Genomic DNA, 25,342 nt, shown 5'->3' on the forward strand with positions numbered 1-25,342 from the left:
GCTTTCCAAAAGAAACTGGATACCATGTTTCCCCCCATTTTTTTGAACCCTGAAATAAGCGCCTGGCCTTATTGCCATGCCCTCAAAAGCCCGATTGGGCTTATTATCTGGGGATGTCGTATTTTGGGGGAAACAGAGTAGCCATTTGTCTAAAATGCTATAGGGCCATGTTGGCAAACCTATGGCATGCGTGCCAGAAGTGGCATGCAGAGCCATCTCTCTGGGCATGCCAACTGTCATCCGTTGCTCTACCGCAGTGTTTCTCAACCTTGGAAGCTTGAAGATGGGTGGACTTCAACTCCCAGAATCCCCCAGGCTGGGGGATTCTGGGAGTTGAAGTCCACCCATCTTCAAACTACCAAGGTTGAGAAACACTGCTACCGGGTTCCGGACAGCTGGTCTTTGCACATGCATGCATGCCAGAAATCAGAAGACCAGGTGATCGGCACACATGTGCATGCCAGAAACCAGAAGTTCAGCTCAGTTTCCGGCACTCCTGCACCAGAGAGCTGCTCTTCCGGTTTCCAGTGCTCTCCCATGCGTGCACGCTCCCGTTTCATCACTCAGTGCCAAAAAGGTTCACCAACACTGGTACAGGGTCTCCTACTTGAGCAATGCATTGGACGAGAAGACCTTCAAGGTCCCTTCCAATTCTATTGTTCTATGATATGAAAAATCAGGTGCGGAAATTACTAGTTAAGCGGATGAATACTACACTTTCTTATCTCTAAGAACATCCAAATGTTTTACCTCTGAAAATATTGGTCCAAGGTCTTCAACTTTGGTGAGATTGCTATGTGATGTTGTTGATGTCTAGAGCAACCGATGGTGGCCAAAGCAGAACAAGTTTCAGAGAGAGAAATAATGGTTTTTAAGTCCTCTTCAGGTTAATTGTAGTTCAGCAGAAGAATAAAAGTAGATTCTACCCATACTAGGTTTTTCTTGCAACGTCCAAAAATTACCATACATTGGAGTAACGGTGATAGTAAGATGATCTTCTGCAGAACAAATTCGTTCTGTTCTGGGATGGGTAAGCAGATCTTGTTAAAAGTCTCACACGATGAGATATATTTTCTGTCCTGCATAATCAATGTAAGCATCAAATGATAAGACAATTTGGTTCCTGTTTTTGCAAGATAACCACCAACTGTAGAATAAGGAGACTCCCCATGAGCCTTGGGAACTGTATTTCAATTGAATTGGACTCCACATCTGAGATGTTTTATGATGAACTTCTGATTCTAAATCTCTCACCTTCATCCTAAACATAACAGAAATTCCTCTTTGTTTATAGCCTTACTATACTCTGTCTCATGTAGACTAAGAGTTAAATCAAGGGTCTGGATGTATTGGGGCAGAAGGGGAGGTCTTTTAAAAGAGACTTAGTGCTTGTCACCACACTGCCATGGAGTAGTGCTATCAAATGCCAGCCTATTTGGTATACAAATTAATCTGCATGGCTAAGGATCATATGAACCCTTACTTGGCCAGCTCCGCCTCTTTTTGACACTTTCCTGTTTTACTCCAAGGAACCCTGTGATGCCTGCCAACACAGCTAGACTCAAGAGATAACATTCCTTTTTAGAGGGGTATAGAAGAAGACTTAAAATCAACCATTTACATTATCTATATATCTATTTAGGAACAAAATGTCATCGTTCTGAGTAATGAATTCCGGGGAGTCAGGATTCTGACACTTGGACCAGATTCAAGAAACTCTTTATTGAGTACATCACATCGGCACTTAGAAAGGTGAAACTAGCTCTAAATAGTTCCCATGCTTAGGGATAGTTAAAAGAATAAGATTTCCCCACCCCCACCCCCACCCCCACCCCCTGTCTCTCTCAGGTTGTACGGGCCAATCAGTTCAGCCATAATTTCCTGTGCAGCTCCAGCAGGCGTCCATTGACATGAGCTTGGTTCACATGACAGCTGGTAGATGTTATAACTAGAAGCTGAGGCACCACATTCCTGAATTCCCCCACCCCTCCCCCCATGAATAGCAACCAAGAAATGAAGCAGGAGTAAGCATGAGCTAGCATGGCTTCAGCTGAAGTTGTTTTGCAGGTTGACACAACATCTTCCAGACCCACTAGAGTGGAAAGAATGGAATAATTATCAGAGATAGTCCCAAAGGAAGTGGCCTCTGTTTGTTCCAGCTTTATTCCTTTTATGTTCATTAACAGTAGCAAAATGGGGATAAAAAGGAGGACAGCAGGTGATCTTTCCTCTGCATCAAGTACTATGTTGGAAACAAGTGTTGTGGCCCGTCAGCGGCCTGTGCAGATTGTAGCTGATTCTGACAACGAGGAGACTGGTGTGGTGCTGCGCCAGCAGCCTGTGCAGCTGGTGCTCGAGTCGGACAGTGAGGAGGCTGGAGAAGATGTGGTGCCAGAGGCGGGGATTCAGCCAGGGCCTTCAGAACCTCCAGAAGCTCCTTTAAGTGAAGAGGACGAAGAGGAGGAGCCTCTTCTCGATGCACGGGCGCGCAGAGCTGCCAAAAGGCAGGAGTGGCTCCTCAGGAGGAGGTCTCCTCGAGAGTAAGGCTTGGGGCTAATTGGCCACTCTCTTAGCCTATTTAAGAAGAAACACCGCTTGCAACAAGCTGTAGAGAACAACTTTAGTTCACTCTCCTTCGAAATTGCTTCTGGGCTTTCTGCCAACTCTAGTAAGACTGTGATTACCTTATCTTAGAATTCTGGTGGGCTGTTAAGACAGTTCATTAACAGCCTTTGAATGATAAAGACTACGTTATTTTGAGTAAATAAGCTTTGTATAGAGTTTGTGTGTGCTGCGTTCTTTGGGGTCCGTAGCTGGGGCAGAACAACAATTCAGAAGAAGGGGATGAGGGACCCAACACACATAGCTTGAGAATTGCTAAACCATGATTTTTCCTTTCGTCTGAGAAGCTTTGCGCCTTCTGATGAGTCCCTGGATTTGTGCTCTCTGAGCTTAGTGGTTTTCTTAAAGTCATTTCATGACCAAAACTAAATAACATCATCAGTGCCAGCACTGTGTTAGGACTAGCACTGATGATGTTACCTAGTTTGAGTAATGAAACATCTGGAAGAAAACAAGCAAGCTCAGGGAGCACCAAGGACCCTCCACAATATTGGTGTAAATTTAGGAGACAGGAATGACTGAATCTACTCTTCTTCTTTTTTTTTCTTCTTCTAACAGGAGCTTCCACCTAAAAAGATTTTCAGAAGATTACAAAAGCTTAATGATGAATTCCAACCTGGGAGATCTGGATGCTGCAGAGAACTATTATGGATATAAAAATACCAGTGACTCATATGAGTACGAAGAAGAGTTCACCCCTTTTGGTGTAGTTATTTGGAGACCCATTACTTTAATAACCTGCTGTTTTGGACTTGCGGGCAATGGCTACGTCATCTGGCTACTTCTCTTCCAGATTAAAAGAAACTGTTTCACCCCATTCATCCTTAACCTGGCCGTTGCAGACTTTGGGTTCCTGGCATCTATAGTTATATATTTTATTCAAGAATTTGTTGACTATTCAGGAAGCATTCTCAATACCATCTGGTCCTCTTTCTCCCACATAATGTACATCAATACTCACTTTCTTATGACTGCGATCAGCATCGACCGGTGTGTGGCTGTCCTCTTCCCAATATGGCATCGCTGTTCCCGGCCAAAACATTTGTCCCCGGCTGTCTGTGCTTTCCTCTGGATCTTCTCTTTCCTCCTTTTTGGAATTGCAGACATTATGGAATTAACAGAAGCCGTTGTATATCACAGCTTGTTTGCTCACTGTTTCCTTGGGGCAGCTATAATTTGCCTTCCGTTGATCACACTCTCTACTGTGGTCCTTTTCATCAAAGTGTGTCTTAAATTGAATCAGAGGAATCAGGGTCGGCTTTTACTGACAATTTTAATTACTCTTCTCTGTTTTCTCATCCTTGCTTTTCCATTTTGTGTCCTTGTAGTGATTTATAGTTTTTCTAATAGTGCCAGATTTGACAATCAACTGGAGAATTGGGGTACGTGGAGCATACTGTTTTCCTGCCTAAACAGCAGTATTAATCCAGTGATCTACTTTCTAGTTGGGAGAAAAAAAGGAGCTCGCTCCAAGGAGAGCATGAAGGTCATTTTGCAAAAGGTCTTCAGAGAAGGTGAAGCTACTGGAGGGAGTTAGAAGAGCCCAACCTCACTTGCAAGTGCTTCTTTCTGAATAGCAATGAATGACTTGCACTTGAGGCTGTCATCTTATAGGTGGGACCAAATATCTTTCAACTTATTGGCTCTTTCATCTGAATAGACAGATATATAGAGAATTGCATTTTAAGAGATGTCTACATCAGTCCACAACTAATGCTGTGCAGGAAAGGAACTGCACGGTGCTTATAAAATACTCAGCTTATTTTGCTTTCTAGAAATAAGATTTTTACAAATACAGGGGAAGCACTAACCACACCTGCTGCTTCCAGAGGTCATTTAAAGGCAATTGATTTGTGGAATGAATCAACAATGAGTAAAATTAAATAAAACCAATTAGAAACCTGTTCAAATTCAGTAATTAATGGTGAGGCTTTAACCTCTTACTAAAAAGAGAAAGAACAAGAGAGACATATTTTTCAACCATATTCCATGCCTTGGGAGCAATAGAAGAAAAAAAAAATAGGCCACAGGCAAAATCTTTTTTTTTCAATTTTAAAACAAACTTTATTAAATTATCAAACAATTATAAAAACAAAACCATAATAAGATATTCATATACATAGATCATATCATATATTCGACATTTCATTTCTATTCTTTTACATATCTATATATATTCTTCTTCTCTACACATTGTATATTTCTTAACCTAGTCCCATATTCGTTTTCCTGACGGTGAAGTCGTTGTTGGTATTTATATGAAGTAAACATGGAAATATACTCTCAATTCTCAATTTAAAATTCACTATTAAAGAAAGGTAAAATTTAGTACTCATCAAAATTATCTATATGCTTAACTACGTATATCTTTATCCACTTTCTTTTCGCTTAATCCAATCGTACCACTTGTCCCATACCTTAAAATACTTTGAGCTTTCCTTATCCTTTAATTTCAGTGTTAGTTGATCTGATTCTGCACATGCCTATATTTTTTGTATTATCTGCTGGTCAGTTGGCAAATGGTCGGTCTTCCAAACTTGTGCAATTGCTATTCTGGCCACCGTAATTATATGGTGTATCAAATATGTCATTTCTTTTCTGATATTTTGTTTGTATATTCCTAATAAAAAAATCTCTGGGTCTAATTCTATTTCTTCTCCTGTAATTTGTGATATCCAAATTCTGATTTCCCCCCAGAATACCTTGATTTTGGGACATAGCCACCATACATGATAATAGGTTCCTCGGGCCTGTTTACATTTCCAACAATTCGGATCCAAATTGGGGTACATTTGTGGTAGTCTCACGGGGGCAAGGTGCCACCTATACCACATTTTGTATTGGTTTTCCTTGTAGGTTACTGATTTCGTTATTTTGATGTTGTTTTCCCAAATCCTTTCCCATTCTTCTAGTTGAATATTTTTACCTATGTTTCTGGTCCAGGCAACCATTTGTCCTTTAATTATATTCTCATTTAAGTCGATTTCTAATAAGTATTTATATATTTTGGATATTAATTTCCCTTCCTTCACTTCCAGAAATTTGTCTAGCCTATTAGGATTCACATCAATTCCTCTTTCGTCCTTGTCTTTCCTATATCTATTTTGTACTTGAAGGTAGGGCCACCAATCCAATTCCATTCCCGCATCTCTGAGGTCCTGGCGTGTTCTTAGTAGTCCATTTGAATCTAATAGATCCCTATACCGTATAATTCTATAATTTATAGTATTGGGGTGCATAGCCACCTCCACTGTGGAAAACCACCTAGGGACCTTCGTGTAACATCTTTTCTTTATCCCCAACCAGATATCAATTAATGCTCTCCTAATTACATGATTATTAAAATGATGGTACGTTTTATTCCCGGAATTCCACAGGAAGGCGTGCCACCCCATCATTAAATCATGGCCTTCAAGTTTTAATAATTGTTGATTGTCTAGGTTAACCCACTCTTTTATCCATATCAGGCATGCTGCCTTATAATATTTCTCCCATGCCGGGGAACCAAAGCCTCCTCTAAGTTTATCATCCTGTAATATGTTCAAGCTTATCCTGGATTTTTTGCCCTCCCATAGAAATTTAGACGTAATTTTATTTAAGTTAATAAAGAATTTTTTCTCCAATTTCACTGGGATAGTCTGAAATAGGTAGAGGAGTCTAGGCAAGATGTTCATCTTCAGAGCCGCTATCCTTCCTAAAAAAGAAATATTTAACTTTCCCCATCTTTCTAAATCATTTTCAATTTGATGTATCATTCCATCATAATTGTTTTTCTTTATGTCCATATTCTTATTTGTCAGGTTTATTCCTAAATATTTTATTTTCTTAACTACTTTTAGCCCAGATTGTTTCTCTAATTCCTCTATCTGTTTTGTTGTTAAGTTTTTGGTTAATACTTTAGTTTTATCCTTGTTAATTTTCAAACCTGCGACTTTTCCAAATTTTTCAATTTCCTTCATTAGATTGGGTTCTGTTAAAAGTGGGTCTTCTAAGAAGAAGAAGAGCCTTGGTAGTACAGTGGTCTAAGGCACCCTGTTATTAAGCTGGTTATTAAGAACAGCTGCCTGCAATTACTGCAGGTTCGAATCTCGCCAAGGCTCAAGGTTGACTCAGCCTTCCATCCTTTCAAAGGTAGGTGAAATGAGGACCCAGATTGTGGGGGCAATAAGCTGACTTTGTATAAATATACAAAAAAATGAAGGCTATTGCTTAGCGCATTGTAAGCCGCCCTGAGTCTCCGGAGAAGGGCGGCATATAAATCAAATTAAAAAAAAAAAAACACAAGGTTGTCCGCGAAAGCTTGGACCTTGTATTCTTCTCCTTTTATTTTAAGCCCCCTTACATCTCCATTTGCTTTAATTTTCCGAAGCAGGTTTTCTAGAGTTAATATAAATAATAGCGGCGAGAGAGGACACCCCTGCCTTACTCCCCTACCTATTTCAAAAAAAATGTGTTGCTTCTCCATTAATTAGTATTCTTGCCTTTTGTTTGGTATAAATTGACAAAATTAATTCTTCGAATTTCTCACCAAATTTCATATTTTTAATTTGTTGGGTCATAAAGTTCCAATTAACTTGGTCAAATGCCTTCTGTGCGTCCAGAAAAATCAGGGCTACCTGTTTTTCCAGATGTTTTTCATAATATTCAATAACATTCATAACTGTCCGTAGATTATTTCTAATTTGCTGGCCTGGTAAAAATCCATTCTGATCTGCATGTATCTTTCAGTTTAATATTATTTTAATTCTGTTAGCCAATAAATTCATAAAAAATTTATAATCCGAATTTAATAATGAAATCGGCCTATAATTTTTAATCTGGGTGGTGTCTGCCTCTTCTTTTGGGATCAATGAAATATAAGCTTCTCTCCAAGTATCTGGAATTTTTGCTTCCTTTAAAGCCTCATTATAAACTTCCAAGAGGATTGGGTTCAAGATTTCACCTAAACTTTTGTATAATTCTATTGGGATCCCGTCCGTTCCTGGAGTCTTATTATTTTTCTGTCCTTTAATTACCTCCTGTAATTCTTCTTTGGTAATCTCTCTATTTAACATCTCTCTATCCTCTTCCGTAATTACTGGGAGCCCTTCTTCTTCCAAATACTGTTTTATTTTCCCATTCTGTACTTCCTCTTTGCTATATAATTCCTGGAAGTATTGAATTGCTATCTCTTTTTGCCTTTCAGTTCCTTTTTGTAGATTGCCCTGTTTGTCTTGTAATTGGTGTATAGTCCTTTTCTCGGTTTCTTTTCTTAATTGTAGGCCATCCATCTCCCTGGCTTATTCGCCTGCTCGAAATAATTTTATTTTATATATTTCAAAGAATTAATAGTCTTTTCCTGTTCAAGCAGATTTAGTTTGTGTTTGGCTGTTATCCAGTTAGTTCTTATTTTATTGTCTCCTGGGTGGGTACCTAATTTTTCTTCCCAATTTTTAATTTCATCTTGTATGTTATTATACTCTCTTTCCTTTTCTTTTTTCCTTTTACTATTATAAGCAATAGTTATACCCCTAATATAGGCCTTTGTGGTGTCCCATAGATTCTGTAGGGATGTCTGATCTTTATTGTTATCTTTGAAAAACCATTTGAGTTCCTTTTCTAATTTACCAATATATTCCTTCTCTTTGATTGTCTGCACATTCATCATCCATCTGCCTTTTTTTGGTGTTTGCCCTTTCCATTCTATTGATACAGGCAAAATCTTAAATCCTCAGGCTAGTAAGAAAGAATGGAAGGATGGCTAGGTAAGCAGGGAAGCAGCTACAGGTGGGTACAAAAAGTCCTTAGCCATTCTACAAATCTGCAGGGAAAGACTTCTCTTTTCAGGTCCTTGGTGCTCTATGAACTTGACTGCTTCTTTGCAGACATTTAGTTCCCTGACTAGGTAACATTATCAGTGCTAGAAGCATGGGTGGGATTCAAAAATTTTAGCAACCGGTTCTCTGCCCGGTTACTGGATGGGTGTGGCCTACTCGGCCTCCTGCACCATGGCGAAAGGGGCGTTTTTGCCCTCCCCAGGCTCTGGAGGCTTTCCTCAAGCCTCCAGGAGGCTGAAAACGGGCTCCCCTTGGCTCTGGAGGTCCTCCAGAAGCTGGAAACAAACCCATTTCCCGACTTGTGGAACTTCCAGGAGGCCCATTTTTCACCCTCCCAGAGCCTCTGGGCAGACCCTGCGCTTACCTGGCATCCAAAATGGGCCATGTGGAGACTCCTGGGACGGGAGGGGCAGGGCAGGACAGGTGGGTGGGGCCAACCAGTCCTTGCAACTACCGGTTCGGTGAACCAGGTGTAAAATTACCATCCGGTTCACTCGAACTGGTCTGAACTGGCTGAATCCCATCCCTGGCTAGAAGGGAGTAGGATTTGATCTTTGTTTATATAAAAAAGCTTGTCCTATCATTGTTGGTGGAAATGTTGTTTTTCCCTTGGTCATCCCTTGATTAGACTGCTATTTACTATTTGATTTTTTTTTCCTGAGTTTGTAGTTCCTGGATTAGGGTGTTTTCGAAAGATTCACTACAGAGCATGCCAAAAACAAATGTTTACAATATGGTTTCAAAGAGGGCCTAAATGCTTATAGATACTGCAGGTCGGTAGACACAAAAAAGAACAAAGTGAGAAAGCAGTGCCTTTTCTATTTTGTTGTTGTTCACTTGCTTTTGTTTCCTTTTTCCTTTTCTACATGCATAAACAATATAGTTAAAATAAATAAAGTACCAAGCTTAAGGTAAAATTGTTATTATTTAATAACTTTTTGATTATTTCGCTGTTCTCTCTTAATGCCACTTTTAGCTGTAGATGTAAAATTTAAAGAACCTTATGCTTATCAGCAAAATCAGCATGTCGTTCATAATCAGTACTCAAGTAAACTTTTTTCTTTGTCTTTAAAGGTCTAAGTTATTTAAATGACATAATGTTAATAATCTTTTGTCTGTACTGTATAAAAACCACTGTAACCAATTAATATATGGGCACACCACAAACCCAAACATTGTGGGTTTGATATCAGACCAGAACAATAAAGCAAGTATTACAATAAAGTTGAGTTGCACTTTTTTTCCCCCAGTGCATGTAAGAAAGTTTTAGGAATTAGCTTTAAGCTAAAATGATAAAAGTGTCTGCTCTCTTGTTCACTAACATATAGCATCTAGCTTATGATGCTGGAAAATATTTGGCTGGTCTCTTTGTTTGCCCCATAATACAAACAACTATGCAGACAGAGTAATGCTGAAAATGCAAAAGCTCAACATGCTGCCCCTTCATTGAAGATGCTCAACTTTGTCTCCAAGCCCAATGGATCTTAATATCTCCAAGTTGCAAGATAAATCTCAGTCTCAAGAGGAAAATCCCCCAAAGCAAAAATCCAGTTCCCAGTTTATGTAATGTTCTTCTGTTCACTACACCCCCTGTTGGTGACTACCTGTATCTTCCATCACTCAGTGGGAGCCACCTATTGGAAAGAGAGTGAAGTTCCATGTTGGAATAAATCAACAGAATTTTCACATTGGTGTCAGCACTGTGCCTGCCCCGGATATTTGAACTATTTTGGAACACTTCTTATCAGCAATTCCCTTGTCCTCCCCTCTCCCCCACCCCACATCTCTTGTAACTGCCTGCAGTGCAATGTCATAATTGTATACCAGCTCAGCCAAAGAGACTCATTTGCAGGTGGTGGGCAGGCCAAAATTGAGAACAGCTGCAATCGTATTTAACTTGCTTTGATTTTTTTTTTATCATTCATCAAGGAACCTCCCTTCTGTCATCCAGAAGGATGGAAACCATCAAGTCTGGATCTAAAGATGACTCAAAGAATGGTTGGGCTTCAGGATCCCTTTTATCCCACAAAGCCCTTGCTGATTCACAAGACTGGCAGTTACTCTTAATTGCTGACTTTCAACTCTGGGATTGATGGGATTTATAGACAAATTCCTCCTGGCCTCAGACCTAACTCCTTTTGTCTGCGTCAGGTGAGATTCCCCCCCCCATTTGTTTCCTTTGTAAGTCTGGAAAATGTGGTGGCCACTTTACCAATACGTTTATTCAGCTCAGTATCTAAAGAGAGAGTATCAGAGATAGTTGAGCCGAGGTACACAAAGTCATGGACGACCTCCAGTTCTTGTGCAGAGATAGGTAGGTGAATCCACGTCCTGATCCATGACTTGTGTTTTTTTCAGGCTGATTGTTAGTCCAAAGTCTTGGCAGGCCTTGCTAAAACTGGTATGAGAGTATGGCTCAATAAGAAACTGACGGAACATACAAAGATCCAGGTCTATAGAGCCTGCGTCCTGAGCACACTCTTGTACTGCAGTGAGTCTTGGACCCTCTACGCACGGCAGGAGAGAAAGTTGAACACCTTTCATACGTCCTGTCGCCGACGAATTCTTGGCATCACCTGGCAGGACAAAGTTCCAAATAGCGCAGTCTTGGAACGTGCTGGAATTTCTAGCATGTACACACTATTGAAACAGCGACGTCTACACTGGCTGGGGCATGTCGTGAGAATGGCTGATGGTCGGATTCCGAAAGATCTCCTGTACGGAGAATTAGTGCAGAGAAAGCACCTCAATGGGAGACCACAGCTACGATATAAGGATATCTGCAAGAGGGACCTAAAGGCCCTGGGAATGGACATTAACAACTTTTTATTTATTTATTTATTTATATTTATATGCCGCCCTTCTCCAGAGACTCAGGGCGGCTTACAATGCGTTAAGCAATAGCCTTCATACTTTTGTATATTTTATACAAAGTCAGTTTATTGCCCCCATAATCTGGGTCCTCATTTAACCTACCTTAGAAAGGATGGAAGGCTGAGTCAACCTTGAGCCTGGTGAGAATTGAACCCGCAGTAATTGCAGTCAGCTGAATGTTAAATGCTGCCTTAGTAGGAGGCATTAGCCTCCTACACCACTCAGGCTCCTGGGAAACCTTGACCTCCAATCGTTCAGCTTGGAGGCTAAAGACGCAGCATGGCCTCCAATTCGAAGAGACACTTGTTTGGCAGGCTGAGGCAAAGAGGCAGTCCCAGAAACAGCGAAATCTGGGAGCTGGGCAGGGACAGAATGTATCTGCCCTCAGTGTGGAAGGGATGGCCACTCTCGAATTGGCCTTTTTAGTCACACTAGATGCTGGTTTAGGACCTCTTTCCAGAGCATGATACCACAGTCTCTTGAGACTGAAGGATGCCAATGAATGATTTATTTATTTTATTTTATTTATTTTATTTTATTAAATTTCTATACCACCCTTCTCCCGCAGGACTCAGGGCAGTGAACAGCCACAAGATAAAACAACATAAATACAAAAATTTAAAATGAATTAAAAACGAATTAAATAATTTGGCTAAATTAAGATACCCCATAATTTAAAACAAATTTAAAATTTACATTTAAAAATTTTCATTTAAAAAGGGGAGAAGATTTAGGCCAGGCCAGCTTGATGGAATAGGAAAGTCTTAAGTGCGCGACGGAAGGTGCGTAGATCCGGGATCCTCCGTATCTCTGTGGGGAGCTCGTTCCAGATCGTAGGTGCCCCCACAGAGAAGGCTCTCCCCCTAGGGGCTGCCAGTCAACATTGTTTGGCCGACGGCACCCAGAGGATCCCCTGTCTATGGGAGCGTACTGGCCGGTGGGAGGCTATTGGTGGTAGCAGGCGGTCCGGTAGATAACCAGGTCCTAAGCCATGGAGCGCTTTTGTTTCCTTAATGTCTATAGAGATTCTCAGTCATCTAGGTCATGGCTGTCGCAGAGGTATTTTTTCAAGAGGCCACTGGACTTTCCTTAAGGACTTGATTCCTTTTTCTCATGTGTCATACATGAGAAATGTATGGTGTCATACATTGTAATACAAATAAAATTATCAAAGTTAATAATAATTATTACATTCAATCAACTTATATATTTCTAGTAAATAATACACATTTGTCTTAGATTGCAATCTATCATTGTTCATTTATTACATGTTTTCTCTTGTTATTGCTTTCATTATATACAAATGTATACGTTGATATTCCCCCTTCTTTTATTTCTATCACCTATTCTAGCTTTTAATCACATCACCCTTTATTAAAAGACTTTTCCTTTCTTTCCTTTCTAACTTCTAATCATGTCACCTACCTAAAAAAAAAAAAAAGAGAGAGAGAAAAGAAAAATATTTCCTTTTTATATTCTTTGGCGTTAGCTACTTTGTTCAATAAATGTGTTTCTTATTGAACGCACATATTATTTATGGTTTTCAAACATGAATGTACAGCGATAGTAACGCTTCACAAAAATTCTCCCTTTGTAGTTTGCTGCCCTTCTGAGCTGCCCTGCTCATCCTTGAAGACTCTTTGCAGAGCAATCTTGTAAGATGCTCTGTGCTGATCCTTTCCTCTCTTCTTCCTCCCCACTAAGAAATAAAGGAGTGGGTTGATGCTGCTGTTGAGAGTGGCACATCCTATCCCAATGGTCAAGAGGACAGGATGATGGAAACCAAAATAATAAACGACATATAAAACATTCATTGGGAGAGAAAAAAGGAAGAAGAAGAGGAGAGCCAGCAAGATGGTGGTGAGAAGTTTCCTTTGATTGAGTTGTGATTTAGACCTGATATGAATCCAGAGGGTCACAGTGGACAAAACCATGAGAGGCGTACAAAGTAAACCATTCATAATCAGCTGGTAAAGCAAAGGTGAACTTCCAAAGCTCTTGGCTTGATACAGAATATAGTGCAGCGCAGAAAGCAGGAAGGAGAGGATCCAGATGAAGCTACAAACAAGGGTGGACAGATTTGGGGGACGATGGCAGCGATGCCAGAGAGGGAAAAGGACAGCTATGCATCGGTCCAGGCTGATGGCCGTCAGCAGAAACTGGCTAGCAGAATAAGTGAAGGAAAAGAGCTCAAAAAACAAGAAGAAAAAGGTTTGGACAATGTCATTTGTTTTACCCAGAGTTAACACTGTCACAAATATAGCTGCAGAAATGAGGGATGTGAGGACCCCAAAATCAGCGATGGAGAGGTTCAGGATGAAAGTGGTGAAAGGATTCCTCTTAATGGAAAAGGCCAGGAGATAAATTGTCCTTCCATTACCTACAAGGCCTAAAATGCAAATAAGGGCAATGAAGCCATTGATAAGATTTCGTGTTAAATTTTCAAACAGTTGATCATCTGGAGAAGATGTTTCTGGTATGTTAGAAGTATTCATATTTTCGATAATACGGAAAGAAATGTTGCCCTCCGGAATACTTTTGTGATGGATGCTTTAAAAAAAGAAAAAAGTATCAGTCCTCATATACAAACACCCACCTATACACACATGCACATACTTTTATTTTTCACTTACACATATCAACACATATGTGGGATTTTTTTCACCATCTGATGGAAATTACAGCCCTAAAATCAATGCTTTTTATGAGGCTGAAGAATTGCTGTACCCAAGCTTTTCACCCCAAAATCTTCAAGATGCATTTCAGTAAAATCCCCACCAATCCTCATAATTAGACATTCTGGCTGAGGGCAGACTAGGATTATCGGGTATCTGAACAAGCAAAGGACAACCCAAAAAAACAGGAAAGGAAAACTAATGCAGGGGGAGGACACGCTATCTACGGTATTTTACAGTAGAAGATGCACTTCCCCCCCACCTAACAGAGGGTGAAAATTTGGGTGTGTCTTATACACTGAATGTAGCCCTGCCCACCTGCTGGCCCCCACCCTTTGGCCTCTGCCTCCCAGCAATTTACTTCCTTGCAGCAAGCAGCAAGCAGCAAACAGCCCGTTTCAGCAGCAGCAGTGCCTGATTAGCACAAGCAGTTGATTGTCGGTTGGATCAGCCTCCTGACCTTCAGCTGTTTCAGGCTTCAGGGATTGCCATTGCCTATTGCCGCGCGGGCCTCTGCTGTTTGCTGCAAGGAGGCAAATTGCTGGGAGGCAGATTTTTTTTCTTGTGCTAATCAGTCTCGGCTAAAAATGAAAATGAAACTAAAGCAGGCTGTTTGCTGTTTGCTGCAAGGAGGCAGAGGCAGATTTTTTTCTTCTTTTCCTCCCCAAATAAGGTAGGTGTGTCTAATAATCCGGAACATCTTATTCTCCAAAAAATACGGTAATATTGGCATTTACATTCTTTGGAGAGGATACCAAGTATGAATACAGGCACACAATTGCAAATATATATTGAAAGGAATGTTCTAACACTATCAATTAGTCTTCAGTGTATAACTGAGAAACGTCTTGTCAGTATCAAACTTTAATGAATGCTAATTGCATTTTATGGTTGTGAGAATTGGACCATAAGGAAGGCTGAGTGATGAAGAATCGGTGCTTTAAATTGTGGTGCTGGAGAAGACTCTTGAGAGTCCCTTGAACTGTAAGGAGATCCAGTCAGTCAATCCTAAAGAGCCTTGGTAGTACAGTGGTCTAAAGCACCCTGTTATTAAGAATAGCTGCCTGCAATTACTGCAGGTTCGAATCTCGCCAGGCTCAAGGTTGACTCAGCCTTCCATCCTTTCTAAGGTAGGTGAAATGAGGACCCAGTTTGTGGGGGCAATAAGCTGACTTTGTATAAATATACAAAAGAATGAAGGCTATTGCTTAACACATTGTAAGCTGCCCTGAATCTCCGGAGAAGGGCGGCATATAAATCAAATTAAAAAAAAAAAAAAGGAAAGCAGCCGTTCTTTGGAAGGACAGATACAGAGGCTGAAGCTGAAGTACTTTGGCCACCAAATCAGAATAAAGGACTCATTGGAAAAGACTCTGATGTTGGGAAAGAATGAAGCCAAAAGGAGAAGGAAACAACAGAGGATGAGATGGTTAAGCTCATCCATACCATGAATATGAATTTGGGCAAACTTTGGGAAACATTGGAGGACAGAGGGGGCCTGGCGTGCTATGGTCCATGAGGTCATGAAGAGTCGGATACAACTTAGTGATTGAACAACAAATGCCCCAATGAAAAACTACTTACATACACAAAAGTCAAGAAACTTCTAAGGTTATGCGTGTGAGAGTGAGAAAATGAGGGGGAAAGTCAGATATGTCCTCCCTTTGCCAGATGCCTAGTAACCTGAGGTTAGAGAATGTTACAATCAAAAGTTCTGGAGAACATCAGGTTGAACATAATATTTTTCCCATATCAAGGAAAAAGAACTTGTGGGCCTATAGGTAGACCAAGGGTGAAATCCAGCAGGTTCTGACAGGTTCTGGAGAACTGGTAGCAGAAATTTTGAGTAGTTCGGAGAACAGGCAAATACCACCTCTGGCTGGGTGGGAATGGAGATTTTTTTTTTAAATTTGATTTATATGCCGCCCTTCTCCGGAGACTCAGGGTGGCTTACAATGCGTTAAGCAATTTTGCAGTATCCTTCCCCTGCCATGCCCACCAAGCCACGCCCACCAAGACCACCAAGCCACGCCCACAGAACTGGTACTAAAAAAAATTAGATTTTATCACTGAGGTATTGTTGTGGCCCATACGCAGCCTGTGCTTCTGGTGGCTGATTTGGACAGCGAGGAGGCTGGTGTGGTGCTGCGCCAGCAGCATGTCCAGCTGGCACTTGAGTCGGACAATGAGGCTGGAGAAGATGTGGTGCCAGAGATGGGGATTCAGCCAGGGCCATCAAAACTTCCAGTAGCTCCCTTAAGTAAAGAGGACGAAGAGGAGGAACCTCTTCTCGATGCACATGCACACAGAGCTGCCAAAAGGCAGGAGTGGCTCCTCAGGAGGAGGTCTCCTCGAGAGTAAGGCTTGGGGCTAATTGGCCACTCCCTTAGCTTATTTAAGGAGGACCACCGACTGAAGCAATTTGCAGGGAACAACCATTCACTCTCCTTCGTGCCTTGATCTTAGTTCTCTGCAAATTGCTTCTGGGCTTTCTGCCAACCATAGTAAGATTAAGATTATTTATTCTTTGGATTCTTGCAGGCTGTTAAGAAAGTTAATTAACAGCCTTTGTTTGAAAAAAAAAACTGATTTTATTTTAGTAAACTAAGGTTTGTACAGACTTTGTGTGTGCTGCGTTCTTTGGGGTCCGTAGCTGGGGCAGAACAGGTAGACCATGTATATGACAGTTATCATGTGGTCAAGAACAATGCCATCAAAGACCACCAAAGTTCAGATATTCGTCTGATTACATGGAGTGTACCACAGGAAAGCTAAAAGGAGTGATGATGCAATTCTACTTCACAATTTCGCCAACCTCCACTTCTATGGGAAATGTATCTGCAAACAGTAGATTTCTGAGTTTTTTGTTTTTTTTTTTTTTGATTTATATACCGCCCTTCTCCGGAGACTCAGGGCGGCCTACAGTACGTTAAGTAATAGCCTTCATCCTTTTGTATATTTTATACAAAGTCAGCTTATTGCCCCCACAAACTGGGTCCTCAATTTACCTACCTTAGAAAGGATGGAAGGCTGAGTCAACCTTGAGCCTCTGCAAGATTCGAACTTACTTTAATTGCAGACAGCTGGTGTTAAATTACAGTGCCTTGTCTGCAGAGCTATCCAGGCTCTTGGAAACAAGTATGGTTCTAAGTGTGATCCAGAAATTTGAGGTTGAGGGCTACCTGAGGCCTTCCTATACATCAGGTGTGTCAAACTCGATTTCATTGAGGGCCACATCAGGGTTGTGTTTGACCTCAGGAGCCAGGGTGGGCGTGGCCAGCTTGGCATCACTCATGTTGGGGGCGCCTGTGGCCCGAGCACTCTGCCGGAGAAAATGGGCTCCTAAGCTCCGTTTTCGGCTGGGGTGGCCTCCTGCAACCCTCAGCCAGCAAAAATGAAGCTCAGGAGGGCCGCGTTTTCACTGGCAAAGGCACCATGGGTCGGTCTTTCACTATTTCTAGGGCAGCTGCACGGGCCAGATCCAGCCCGCGAGCTTTGAGTTTGACACACCTACTATACATCCTTGAGTAGGACAGCAGAGAAAGTATTAGACTTCAGGGTTTTGTTGTTACTTTGTAATCCATCTTTCTTTTTTTTTTCCTGGGATTATAATGGACTGAAATGAATTTCACGTCTTCCACTTTCTGCTCAGTTTCTGTTCCGTTCTTTCTTTTTCCAACTCTATCTATACAATACTAAAACTTTTGTGTCTGTTTGATGCTTCATAATATACGTAACTAAGTCTAGGTCAATAACATTTGCAGCTTTGGAGTTCTTATTTATTTATCTGAGTTCCACTCCATCGTTTCTGCTGGAGGTGAGAAAGTTTGCTTTTCAGACTCTGCCAACTTTATACATGTTGTCAATGGAAGCTTCCTAATAAGTCTCAATTGGGGATGAACTTCTCTGAGGGAGCTTTGTCCCTTGTCTGACTCCTGCACTGAATCAAAAAATCCTCATTGATTCTCTTGGGATGTCTTTGGACATTCACAAATGTTACAAAACAATTGGAAGGCAAAGAAAATAGTTTGTACTATACAGTATTATACTTACATGGTGTCATACTCATATGCAAAACGAAAACTGTCGGAAGTGTGATAGTCATGGAGATATTCTTTAGAGAGGAAGCAATTATAGTAAGACATGATTATGATCAATAATATTAGGCAGCAAAAATACTAATGTGTTTTAGACACTTTTCCATATTTAAGTCTATGTGTTTTTGTTTGTGGGTATTTGTAATGATCATAGGCCAATAATCAATTTAGAACTAAGGAGAAATTTCCTGACAGTTAGAACAATTAATCAGTGGAACAACTTGCCTCCAGAAACTGTGAATGCTCCAACACTGGAAGTTTTTAAGAAGAGCTTGGATAACCATTTGTCTGAAGGATTTCCTGCCCAAGCAGAGGGTTGGACTAGAAGACCTCCAAGGTCCCTTCCAACTCTGTTGTTCTGTTCTGTTCTGTTCTGTTCTGTTCTGTTCTGTTCTATCAGTCTCTATGGAGCTCTCTAAGCTACCTGCCGCAGAACAATTTAACCTAATAAATAATTCAAAATATATATAAAACTGCTAATTTTGAACAGGAAACTTTTCTTCCCACCCTTCCTTCGTTTTCAGAAATGCATCTCAGTCTCCAATCACATATTTTTCTTAAAATTTTCTTAAAGAACATAGATGTTGACTTCAACCCTTGTGTCCTTCCAAAGGACAATTCTGGGATGATGTTGCATACAGGAAATCACAGTTATCAGTGTGTTAGTATTCGTACATTCTAAACTAAGACTTAGTTTATGAAAAAATCCCCTCAGGAACCATTTTGTAAATGCATCTATTGAATGTTTTCAAAATGCCAACACACACCCAACCCCAGGAGGTGAAGGACAACAGGGATTCATCTACTGGTGCTACAGTTTAAATTTTGAAATAAACTTATGAATATTATGAACACTTGGGATTTTCTTCATCCAGGAAAAGAAGTTGATATAATATATGCTGTTCCTACCTTCCATTGAATTAAATACAAATTCCATTGTGCAAACTGTGTGTAGAAAACTTCAAATCTGTGGTGAAGGAGGACAATCCAGGACACTGCAATTTAAGGGGAAATATAATTATTAAAACAAAGCAAACTTGTCTGTTCTTATTGTCAAAATGTCTTAAAGGAATTGCGTTCTGTAGGTTTGCTGTCCACACAAAACAGGTTCAAACATTCTTAGCTTTCAAGCAAGCAATCAAAGTTTATTTATAGTCCAAGACCAAACACAATAGTAGTAACTGTGTGAGGGACCTTGGAGTCCTAGTGGACAACCACTTAGATATGAGCAATGTGCAGCAATGTGCAGCAGCTGCCAAAAAAGCCAACACAGTTCTGGGCTGCATAAACAGAGGGATAGAATCAAGATCATGTGAATTGATATATAATGCTTTGGTAAGGCCACGATATTGGAATATTGCATTCAGTTTTGGTCGCCATGATGTAAAAAAGATGTGGAGACTGTAGAAAGAGTGCAGAGAAGAGCAACAAAGATGATTAGGGGACTGGAGGCCAAAACATATGAAGAACGGTTGCAGGAACTGGGTATGTCTAGTTTAATGAAGAGAAGGACTAGGGGAGACATGATAGCAGTGTTCCAATATCTCAGGGGTTCCCATAAAGAAGAGGGAGTCAAACTATTCTCCAAAGCACCTGAGGGCAGGACAAGAAGCAATGGATGGAAACTAATCAAGGAGAGAAGCAATTTAGAACTAAGGAGAAATTTCCCGACAGTGAGAACGATTAATAAGTGGAACAACTTGCGTCCAGAAGTTGTGAATGCTCCAACACTGGAAATTTTTAAGAAGATGTTGGATAACCATTTGTCTGAAGTGATGTAGGGTTTCCTGCCTGGGCAGGGGGTTGGACTAGAAGACCTCCAAGGTCCCTTCCGACTCTGTTATTCTATTCTATTCTACAATCAAGGGAAGCAGCAATAATTATGGGAAAGGAATTTTAAAAACTGAGTGAAAATCTTTTAAAAGTTAGCAGCTAACAATTAATAGCAAGAATAGAACCTGATCAGATATTTAAAGGGTTCTCACTGCTTGATGAGTTTGCCATTGTTCACAAAGATTGATGTCTTGTCTCTGATCAGCTAGATTAATACCAACAAGATATTCCAAACAAGATGCCTAAACCATGAATACCAATACAAGCTTTATTGTAAGATTGTCAGGTTTCGAGGTCGTCTCAAATAAATTGCATTTCAAACAAAGTCTTTGAAGGAAAACTCCTATTTATTAAGCACAACATTCTAGACTCAACTCCATCGAAGCCAACACTGACTTCCAGACCCAAAACCCTCCCTTTCCATTCCCCACTCCCCTGCACTCATTGGCCATCTTCCAAGTCATTCTACCCCTAATCTACCGCTCCAGCTCAAAGGAATTTTCCCCCTCCCATCCCATCTCCTAGGGGATATTATCTTCAGGGAAAATAAGTAGGTGAAAAGTCAAACGTCCCTTTCCAGATGCCTCCACTTCTCCTTCTTATGTCGGCACTAGAGTAAATGCAGCTTGAAGTGCTGACAAAGATTACAGTACCAAAATATTGCAAGATTGTCTCCCCTACTTTACTTTTACTTAGAAAATTAGTGAGGGTCCTTCTGAGCTGTTTCCAACTCCCCTTTTCCTTTGGTGGGCTGAGATATCTTTTACATAATGGTTGATGGTTAATGCTCTTCCTTCTGTCTCTCAAGATAATTCCCCCATACTATAAGATTTAATTTTAAGAATTCTGAAAGGATTAAGTCTTTAGCAGGGGCATCACTATTTTTACATCACTGTAAAGACTATGAGGCGGTATATAAATCTAAGTGCTATTTCTATTGGTATTTATTATTGAGAAATTAGATTTTGAACCTTTGTGTGTGAAGGTTAGAGGCCATTTAGAGGGGCCCTAAACTAGGGGCCATTTAGAAGGGATCATGGGAGTTTGTAATGTTGTCCGCAACCCTTATCATTACTCCCCAATCACCATCTATTATTGTAGAATTGGAAATTAAGAGGATAGATTCAGACAGACAGATTAACAGAGTTGCAAGGGACCTTGTAGTCTTCTAATCCCACCCCTGCCCAATCAGGAGACCCTACACCATTTCTGACAAATGGCAGTCCAGTCTCTTCTTGAAAGCTTCCAGTGATGAACAAGTTCTGAAGGCAAGCTGTTCCGTTGGTTGATTGTTCTTTAGTTGATTCAAGAGCCAAGTTTCAAAATAGTTCCATTGACTTGAGAAATATGGGCAGAAGATAGAAGGCTAATAAACACACAACCAGAAGAAAGTTGTGGAATTTGTTTTTATATATAACAACTGCAGTGAGATTATTACCATATTTTTCGGAGTATAAGACGCACCAGAGTATAAGATACACCTACCTTTTTTGGTGAGGAAAAGAAGAAAAAGAAATCTCCCTCTGCCTCTGCCTCTGCCTCTGAGTAATTTTGCCTCGTTACAGCAAACACCCTGCTTTACTTTCAGTTTCATTTTCAGCATAGCTTGATTACCACAAAGGGAAAAAAAAATCTGCTGCAGCAATTTACCTCTGTGCAGAAAGCAGCAGAGCCCTGCGCAAAACAGCTGAGAGCAAATCAGCTGGGAGGCAGATACAATCAACTTGTGCTAATTAGGCTGTGCTGAAGCTGAAAGAAGCTGTTTTTTCTTGCTGTTTGCTTGCAAGGAGGTAACTGCTGCAAGGCAGAGGCCAAAGGGTGGGGGCCAGTGGGTGGGCGGGGCTACATTCGGTGTATAAGACACACCTAAATTTTCAACCCCTTTTAGGGGGGAAAAGGTGCGTCTTATGCTCCGAAAAATACGGTATATGCTCAAAAGTGGAAAGGTTCATCACTACGCACAATGGCGAAATGGCTGGTGAAGATGATGTCACTTTTAGAGATGCCTACATTATCTTCTTTTATTTTTTAAAAGAAAAAGACGATCAGTATGAAAGCAACATCCCTGCTTTCCTCGACCTCCCGTTTCTAAGCCAATTTTGCTGCCTTCCTTTGTGTGAACTTGCAGCGGTGACTTGAATGGAGTGTCAATTGGATGTCAAAGGGAGCCTAATGCCCACCCTGGAATCCCTTTATTTCTCTCATCCTCAAAGGATTCCAGCAAGTTAATGAGCCATGTCCTTCCTTTCCCTGCCAGAGCTATATCTGATAGCCTGAATTAAGCCATGCTTTCCCAAGCCCCTTTAATGGGCTAAGCCTTTTCCCCCTGCTTCCCTTCCCCCTTCTCCTTATAGACATTTTGCATGAAACAGAAAAAAAAATCCATTTATGGTTTCAGTGGGAACAAATGGATAATAGAAAAAGTGAATTTTTTTGCAATCATAGAGTAAGAGTCTGTAGAGATTCTCAGTCATCCAGGTCATGGTTGTCCCGAAGGTGCTTTTTCAGGATGCAACTGGACTTGTTGCCTCCTGAAAAAAATGTCCAGTTGCCTACTGAAAAACCACCTTTGGGACATTTCAAATGAACAATGCATGCAACAATTCAGAACGGATTTCATGTAAAAGTACTTTGAAAAAGGTTAAAAGGTTTGGTTTGGTGGCAGCAGTGCCTCAAATAGAAAGTCCATACAGAGAGTGGTAAGGACAACCGAAAAGATTATAGGAAGCTCGCTTCCCATTATTCAGGATACTATTTATAAGCACCATGTGCTTAGAGCTCAAAGCATCGTTAGAGACCCCACACACCCACTTTATGGTCTGTTTTTGTTGCTCTCCTCTGGGAGAAGGTTTCGAATTATTTATAGCAGGACTACCAGATTCTGTAACAGCTTTGTTCCCTATGCCATCCATTTGATAAATGTACAAGATTCGTTTTTCTCGCCATCTACGTGTATACATCTGAACTAGATTGTGTTGTTTCTGTGTGTCATATAATATATGTGGGTACATACATATTTATTTATTTATTCAGTCATATTTATCTAGTGTGTATTAGAGATGGTAACCCTTTGAGAGCTGTATGCAATGAAATTTCATTTTAATATATGCTGATTAGTGTACATTCAAAGTGACAATAAAATTATTATTCCATTCCATTCTATTATTCTATTCTAACTACAGACCCTTCACATCCTGGACATAAATTGTTTCAACTTCTACCCTCAAACCGATGCTATAAGGCACTACACACCAGAACAACTAGACACAAGGACAGTTTTTTCCCAAATGCCATCACTCTGCTTAACAACTAATTTCCACAACACTGTCAAATAATTTACTAAGACTGTATTATTATTATTATTCTCTTCCTTTCTAGTGTCTATCTCTTCCCACATATTACTATAACCATGTTGCTTGTATCTTTCAATTATATGGTTTTTATTTGTTTCATAGTACAATTTGATAGCTTATTAGTAACCTTGACTATCATTAAGTGTTGTATCTTTTTATTTTTGATGAATGTATTTTATTTTATTCTCCTTATGTACACTGAGAGCTTATATACCTAAGACAAATTCCTTGTGTGTCTAATCACACTTGGCCAATAAAGAATTCTATTCTATTCTATTCTAACTGGAAAAGGAAATATTGCGTTGTTGTTGTTGTTGTTGTTGTTGTTGTAGGTAGTCAGTTTGTGAAATTTTGATTTTGATTTTGATTTTGATTATTATTATTATTATTATTATTATTATTATTATTATTATTATTATTATTATTATTATTATTATTATTTTGCTTTAATTTATATGCCACCCTTCTCCGGAGACTCAGGACAGCTTACAATGCGTTAAGCAATAGTCTTCATACTTTTGTATATTTATTTTACTCTTTCTGTTAGCTGTTCTATCACGGCAGATTCCTGTAGTAGACAGAACTTTCCTTGATTGCTCACAACTTCGGCCTCTAGAACTGTTGATGAATCTCCCAAGGGGTCGAACTGATTACTTATAGTAAATAAACAAGTTCCCTTACTGGCTTGCAATTCAGAGACCAGATCATCAATTCTTAGATGCTTCTAGGATTTCCTTGGGTTTTTGTGCCCAGATATTGAGCGATTCCTCTTTGTCTTTCTCCCATGAAGAAAAAGTTCTCAGATAAAAGACATTCAACCAAAGCCAAACACACACCAGTCAACAAGTCAGAGATGGGAAGATTGCTGTCACACTACCTTGAGAAAAAAGTTGAGTTCTAATATTAGCCAAAGGATCCTGTGGAATTAGCTGATCTCATACTAATAGTCCCCAAGTCTTATCTTAAACTTAAAAATGAGTATTTTTCAAATAACTATTACCACAAAAGAAACTCTGCCTTTACTGTAGACATACCTGGTGATGAATCTCCAGTTTGGGAATAGTTGGTCTTTTTCAGAATCTAAGCATGAAAATTTCTTTTTCAATGAATCCTCTTAGCCTGCACTTGATGTAAGTGCAGTTGAGCAGGAGAATGGAGCTTGACCAAGTTGCAAAATTCTCAGAAAAAATAAAAAAGAACTTGCACAACATTCTTCTCTGAATTTTGCAACATTATATGTTATCGCACACAGTATGCAAGGAAATTCTCGAAACCACAAATGTATCTTGAAATATGGAACAACCAAAGGATATCTGGTAGAGAAGCAATCTAATCTGGACATCAAATTCCTGGAATCAAGGCCCATTAAAGGAGTAATGTCTTATGGCAGCAATTGTTAAATGTGACAGCAACTTCTTTGTTACCCAAATGAATCCAAGTATTATTAGGGGATATTAGGGGACTGGAGGCTAAAACATATGAAGAACAGTTGCAGGAACTGGGTATGTCTACTTTAATGAAGAGAAGGACTAGGGGAGACATAATAGCAGTGTTCCAATGTCTCAGGAGTTACCACAAAGAAGAGGGAGTCAAACTATTCTTCAAAGCACCTGAGGGTAGAACAAGAAGCAATGGGTGGAAACTAATCAAGGAGAGAAGCAACTTAGAACTAAGGAGAAATTTCCTGACAGTGAGCACAATTAATAAGTGGAACAACTTGCCTCCAGAAGTTGTGAATGCTCCAACACTGGAAATTTTTAAGAAGATGTTGGATAACCATTTGTCTGAAGTGGTGTAGGGTTTCCTACCTGGGCAGGGGGTTGGGCTAGAAGACCTCCCAGGTCCCTTCCAACTCTGTTATTCTATTCTATTCTATTCTATTCTATTCTATTCTATTCTATTCTATTCTATTCTATTCTATTCTATTCTATTCCATTCCATTCCATTCCATTCCATTCCATTCCATTCCATTCCATTCCATTCTATCAATGCAAGTGTCCACCATTTTGCCCATTTTGTCATGTTTGCAAATGTTGCAGTTAGTGTACATGTTTAAAAGCAAATACAACTTT

General features: G+C 40.1%; 1 protein-coding gene across 1 annotated transcript; it reads right to left on the minus strand.

Moving 5' to 3' along the window:
* Window positions 1-12,595: 12,595 nt before the first annotated feature.
* Window positions 12,596-24,405, minus strand: LOC117676530 (proto-oncogene Mas-like). Its single transcript, XM_087888826.1, has 4 exons — window positions 24,305-24,405; window positions 18,994-19,079; window positions 18,041-18,101; window positions 12,596-13,862 (listed from the first exon to the last, which is right to left on the minus strand). Exons 2-4 carry the CDS (start codon window positions 19,019-19,021, stop codon window positions 12,887-12,889), a joined length of 1,065 nt encoding a protein of 354 aa, XP_087744952.1. The 5' UTR covers window positions 19,022-19,079; window positions 24,305-24,405; the 3' UTR covers window positions 12,596-12,886.
* Between the last annotated feature and the right edge of the window lie 937 nt (window positions 24,406-25,342).

The sequence above is a fragment of the Pantherophis guttatus genome, chromosome 3 (assembly GCF_059756535.1).
Source record: "Pantherophis guttatus breed Tessera chromosome 3, ASM5975653v1, whole genome shotgun sequence".
NCBI lineage: Eukaryota > Metazoa > Chordata > Lepidosauria > Squamata > Colubridae > Pantherophis > Pantherophis guttatus.

Coding starts and splice junctions, on each gene's coding strand:
- LOC117676530 (XM_087888826.1), bottom strand. CDS start 19,021: ATGGAATTTGTATTTAATTCAATGGAAG. Junction 18,102..18,993: donor TGTATTTAATTCAATGGAAG/GTAGGAACAGCA, acceptor TCCTCTCTAAAG/AATATCTCCATGACTATCAC. Junction 13,863..18,040: donor GCATATGAGTATGACACCAT/GTAAGTATAATA, acceptor CTTTTTTTAAAG/CATCCATCACAAAAGTATTC.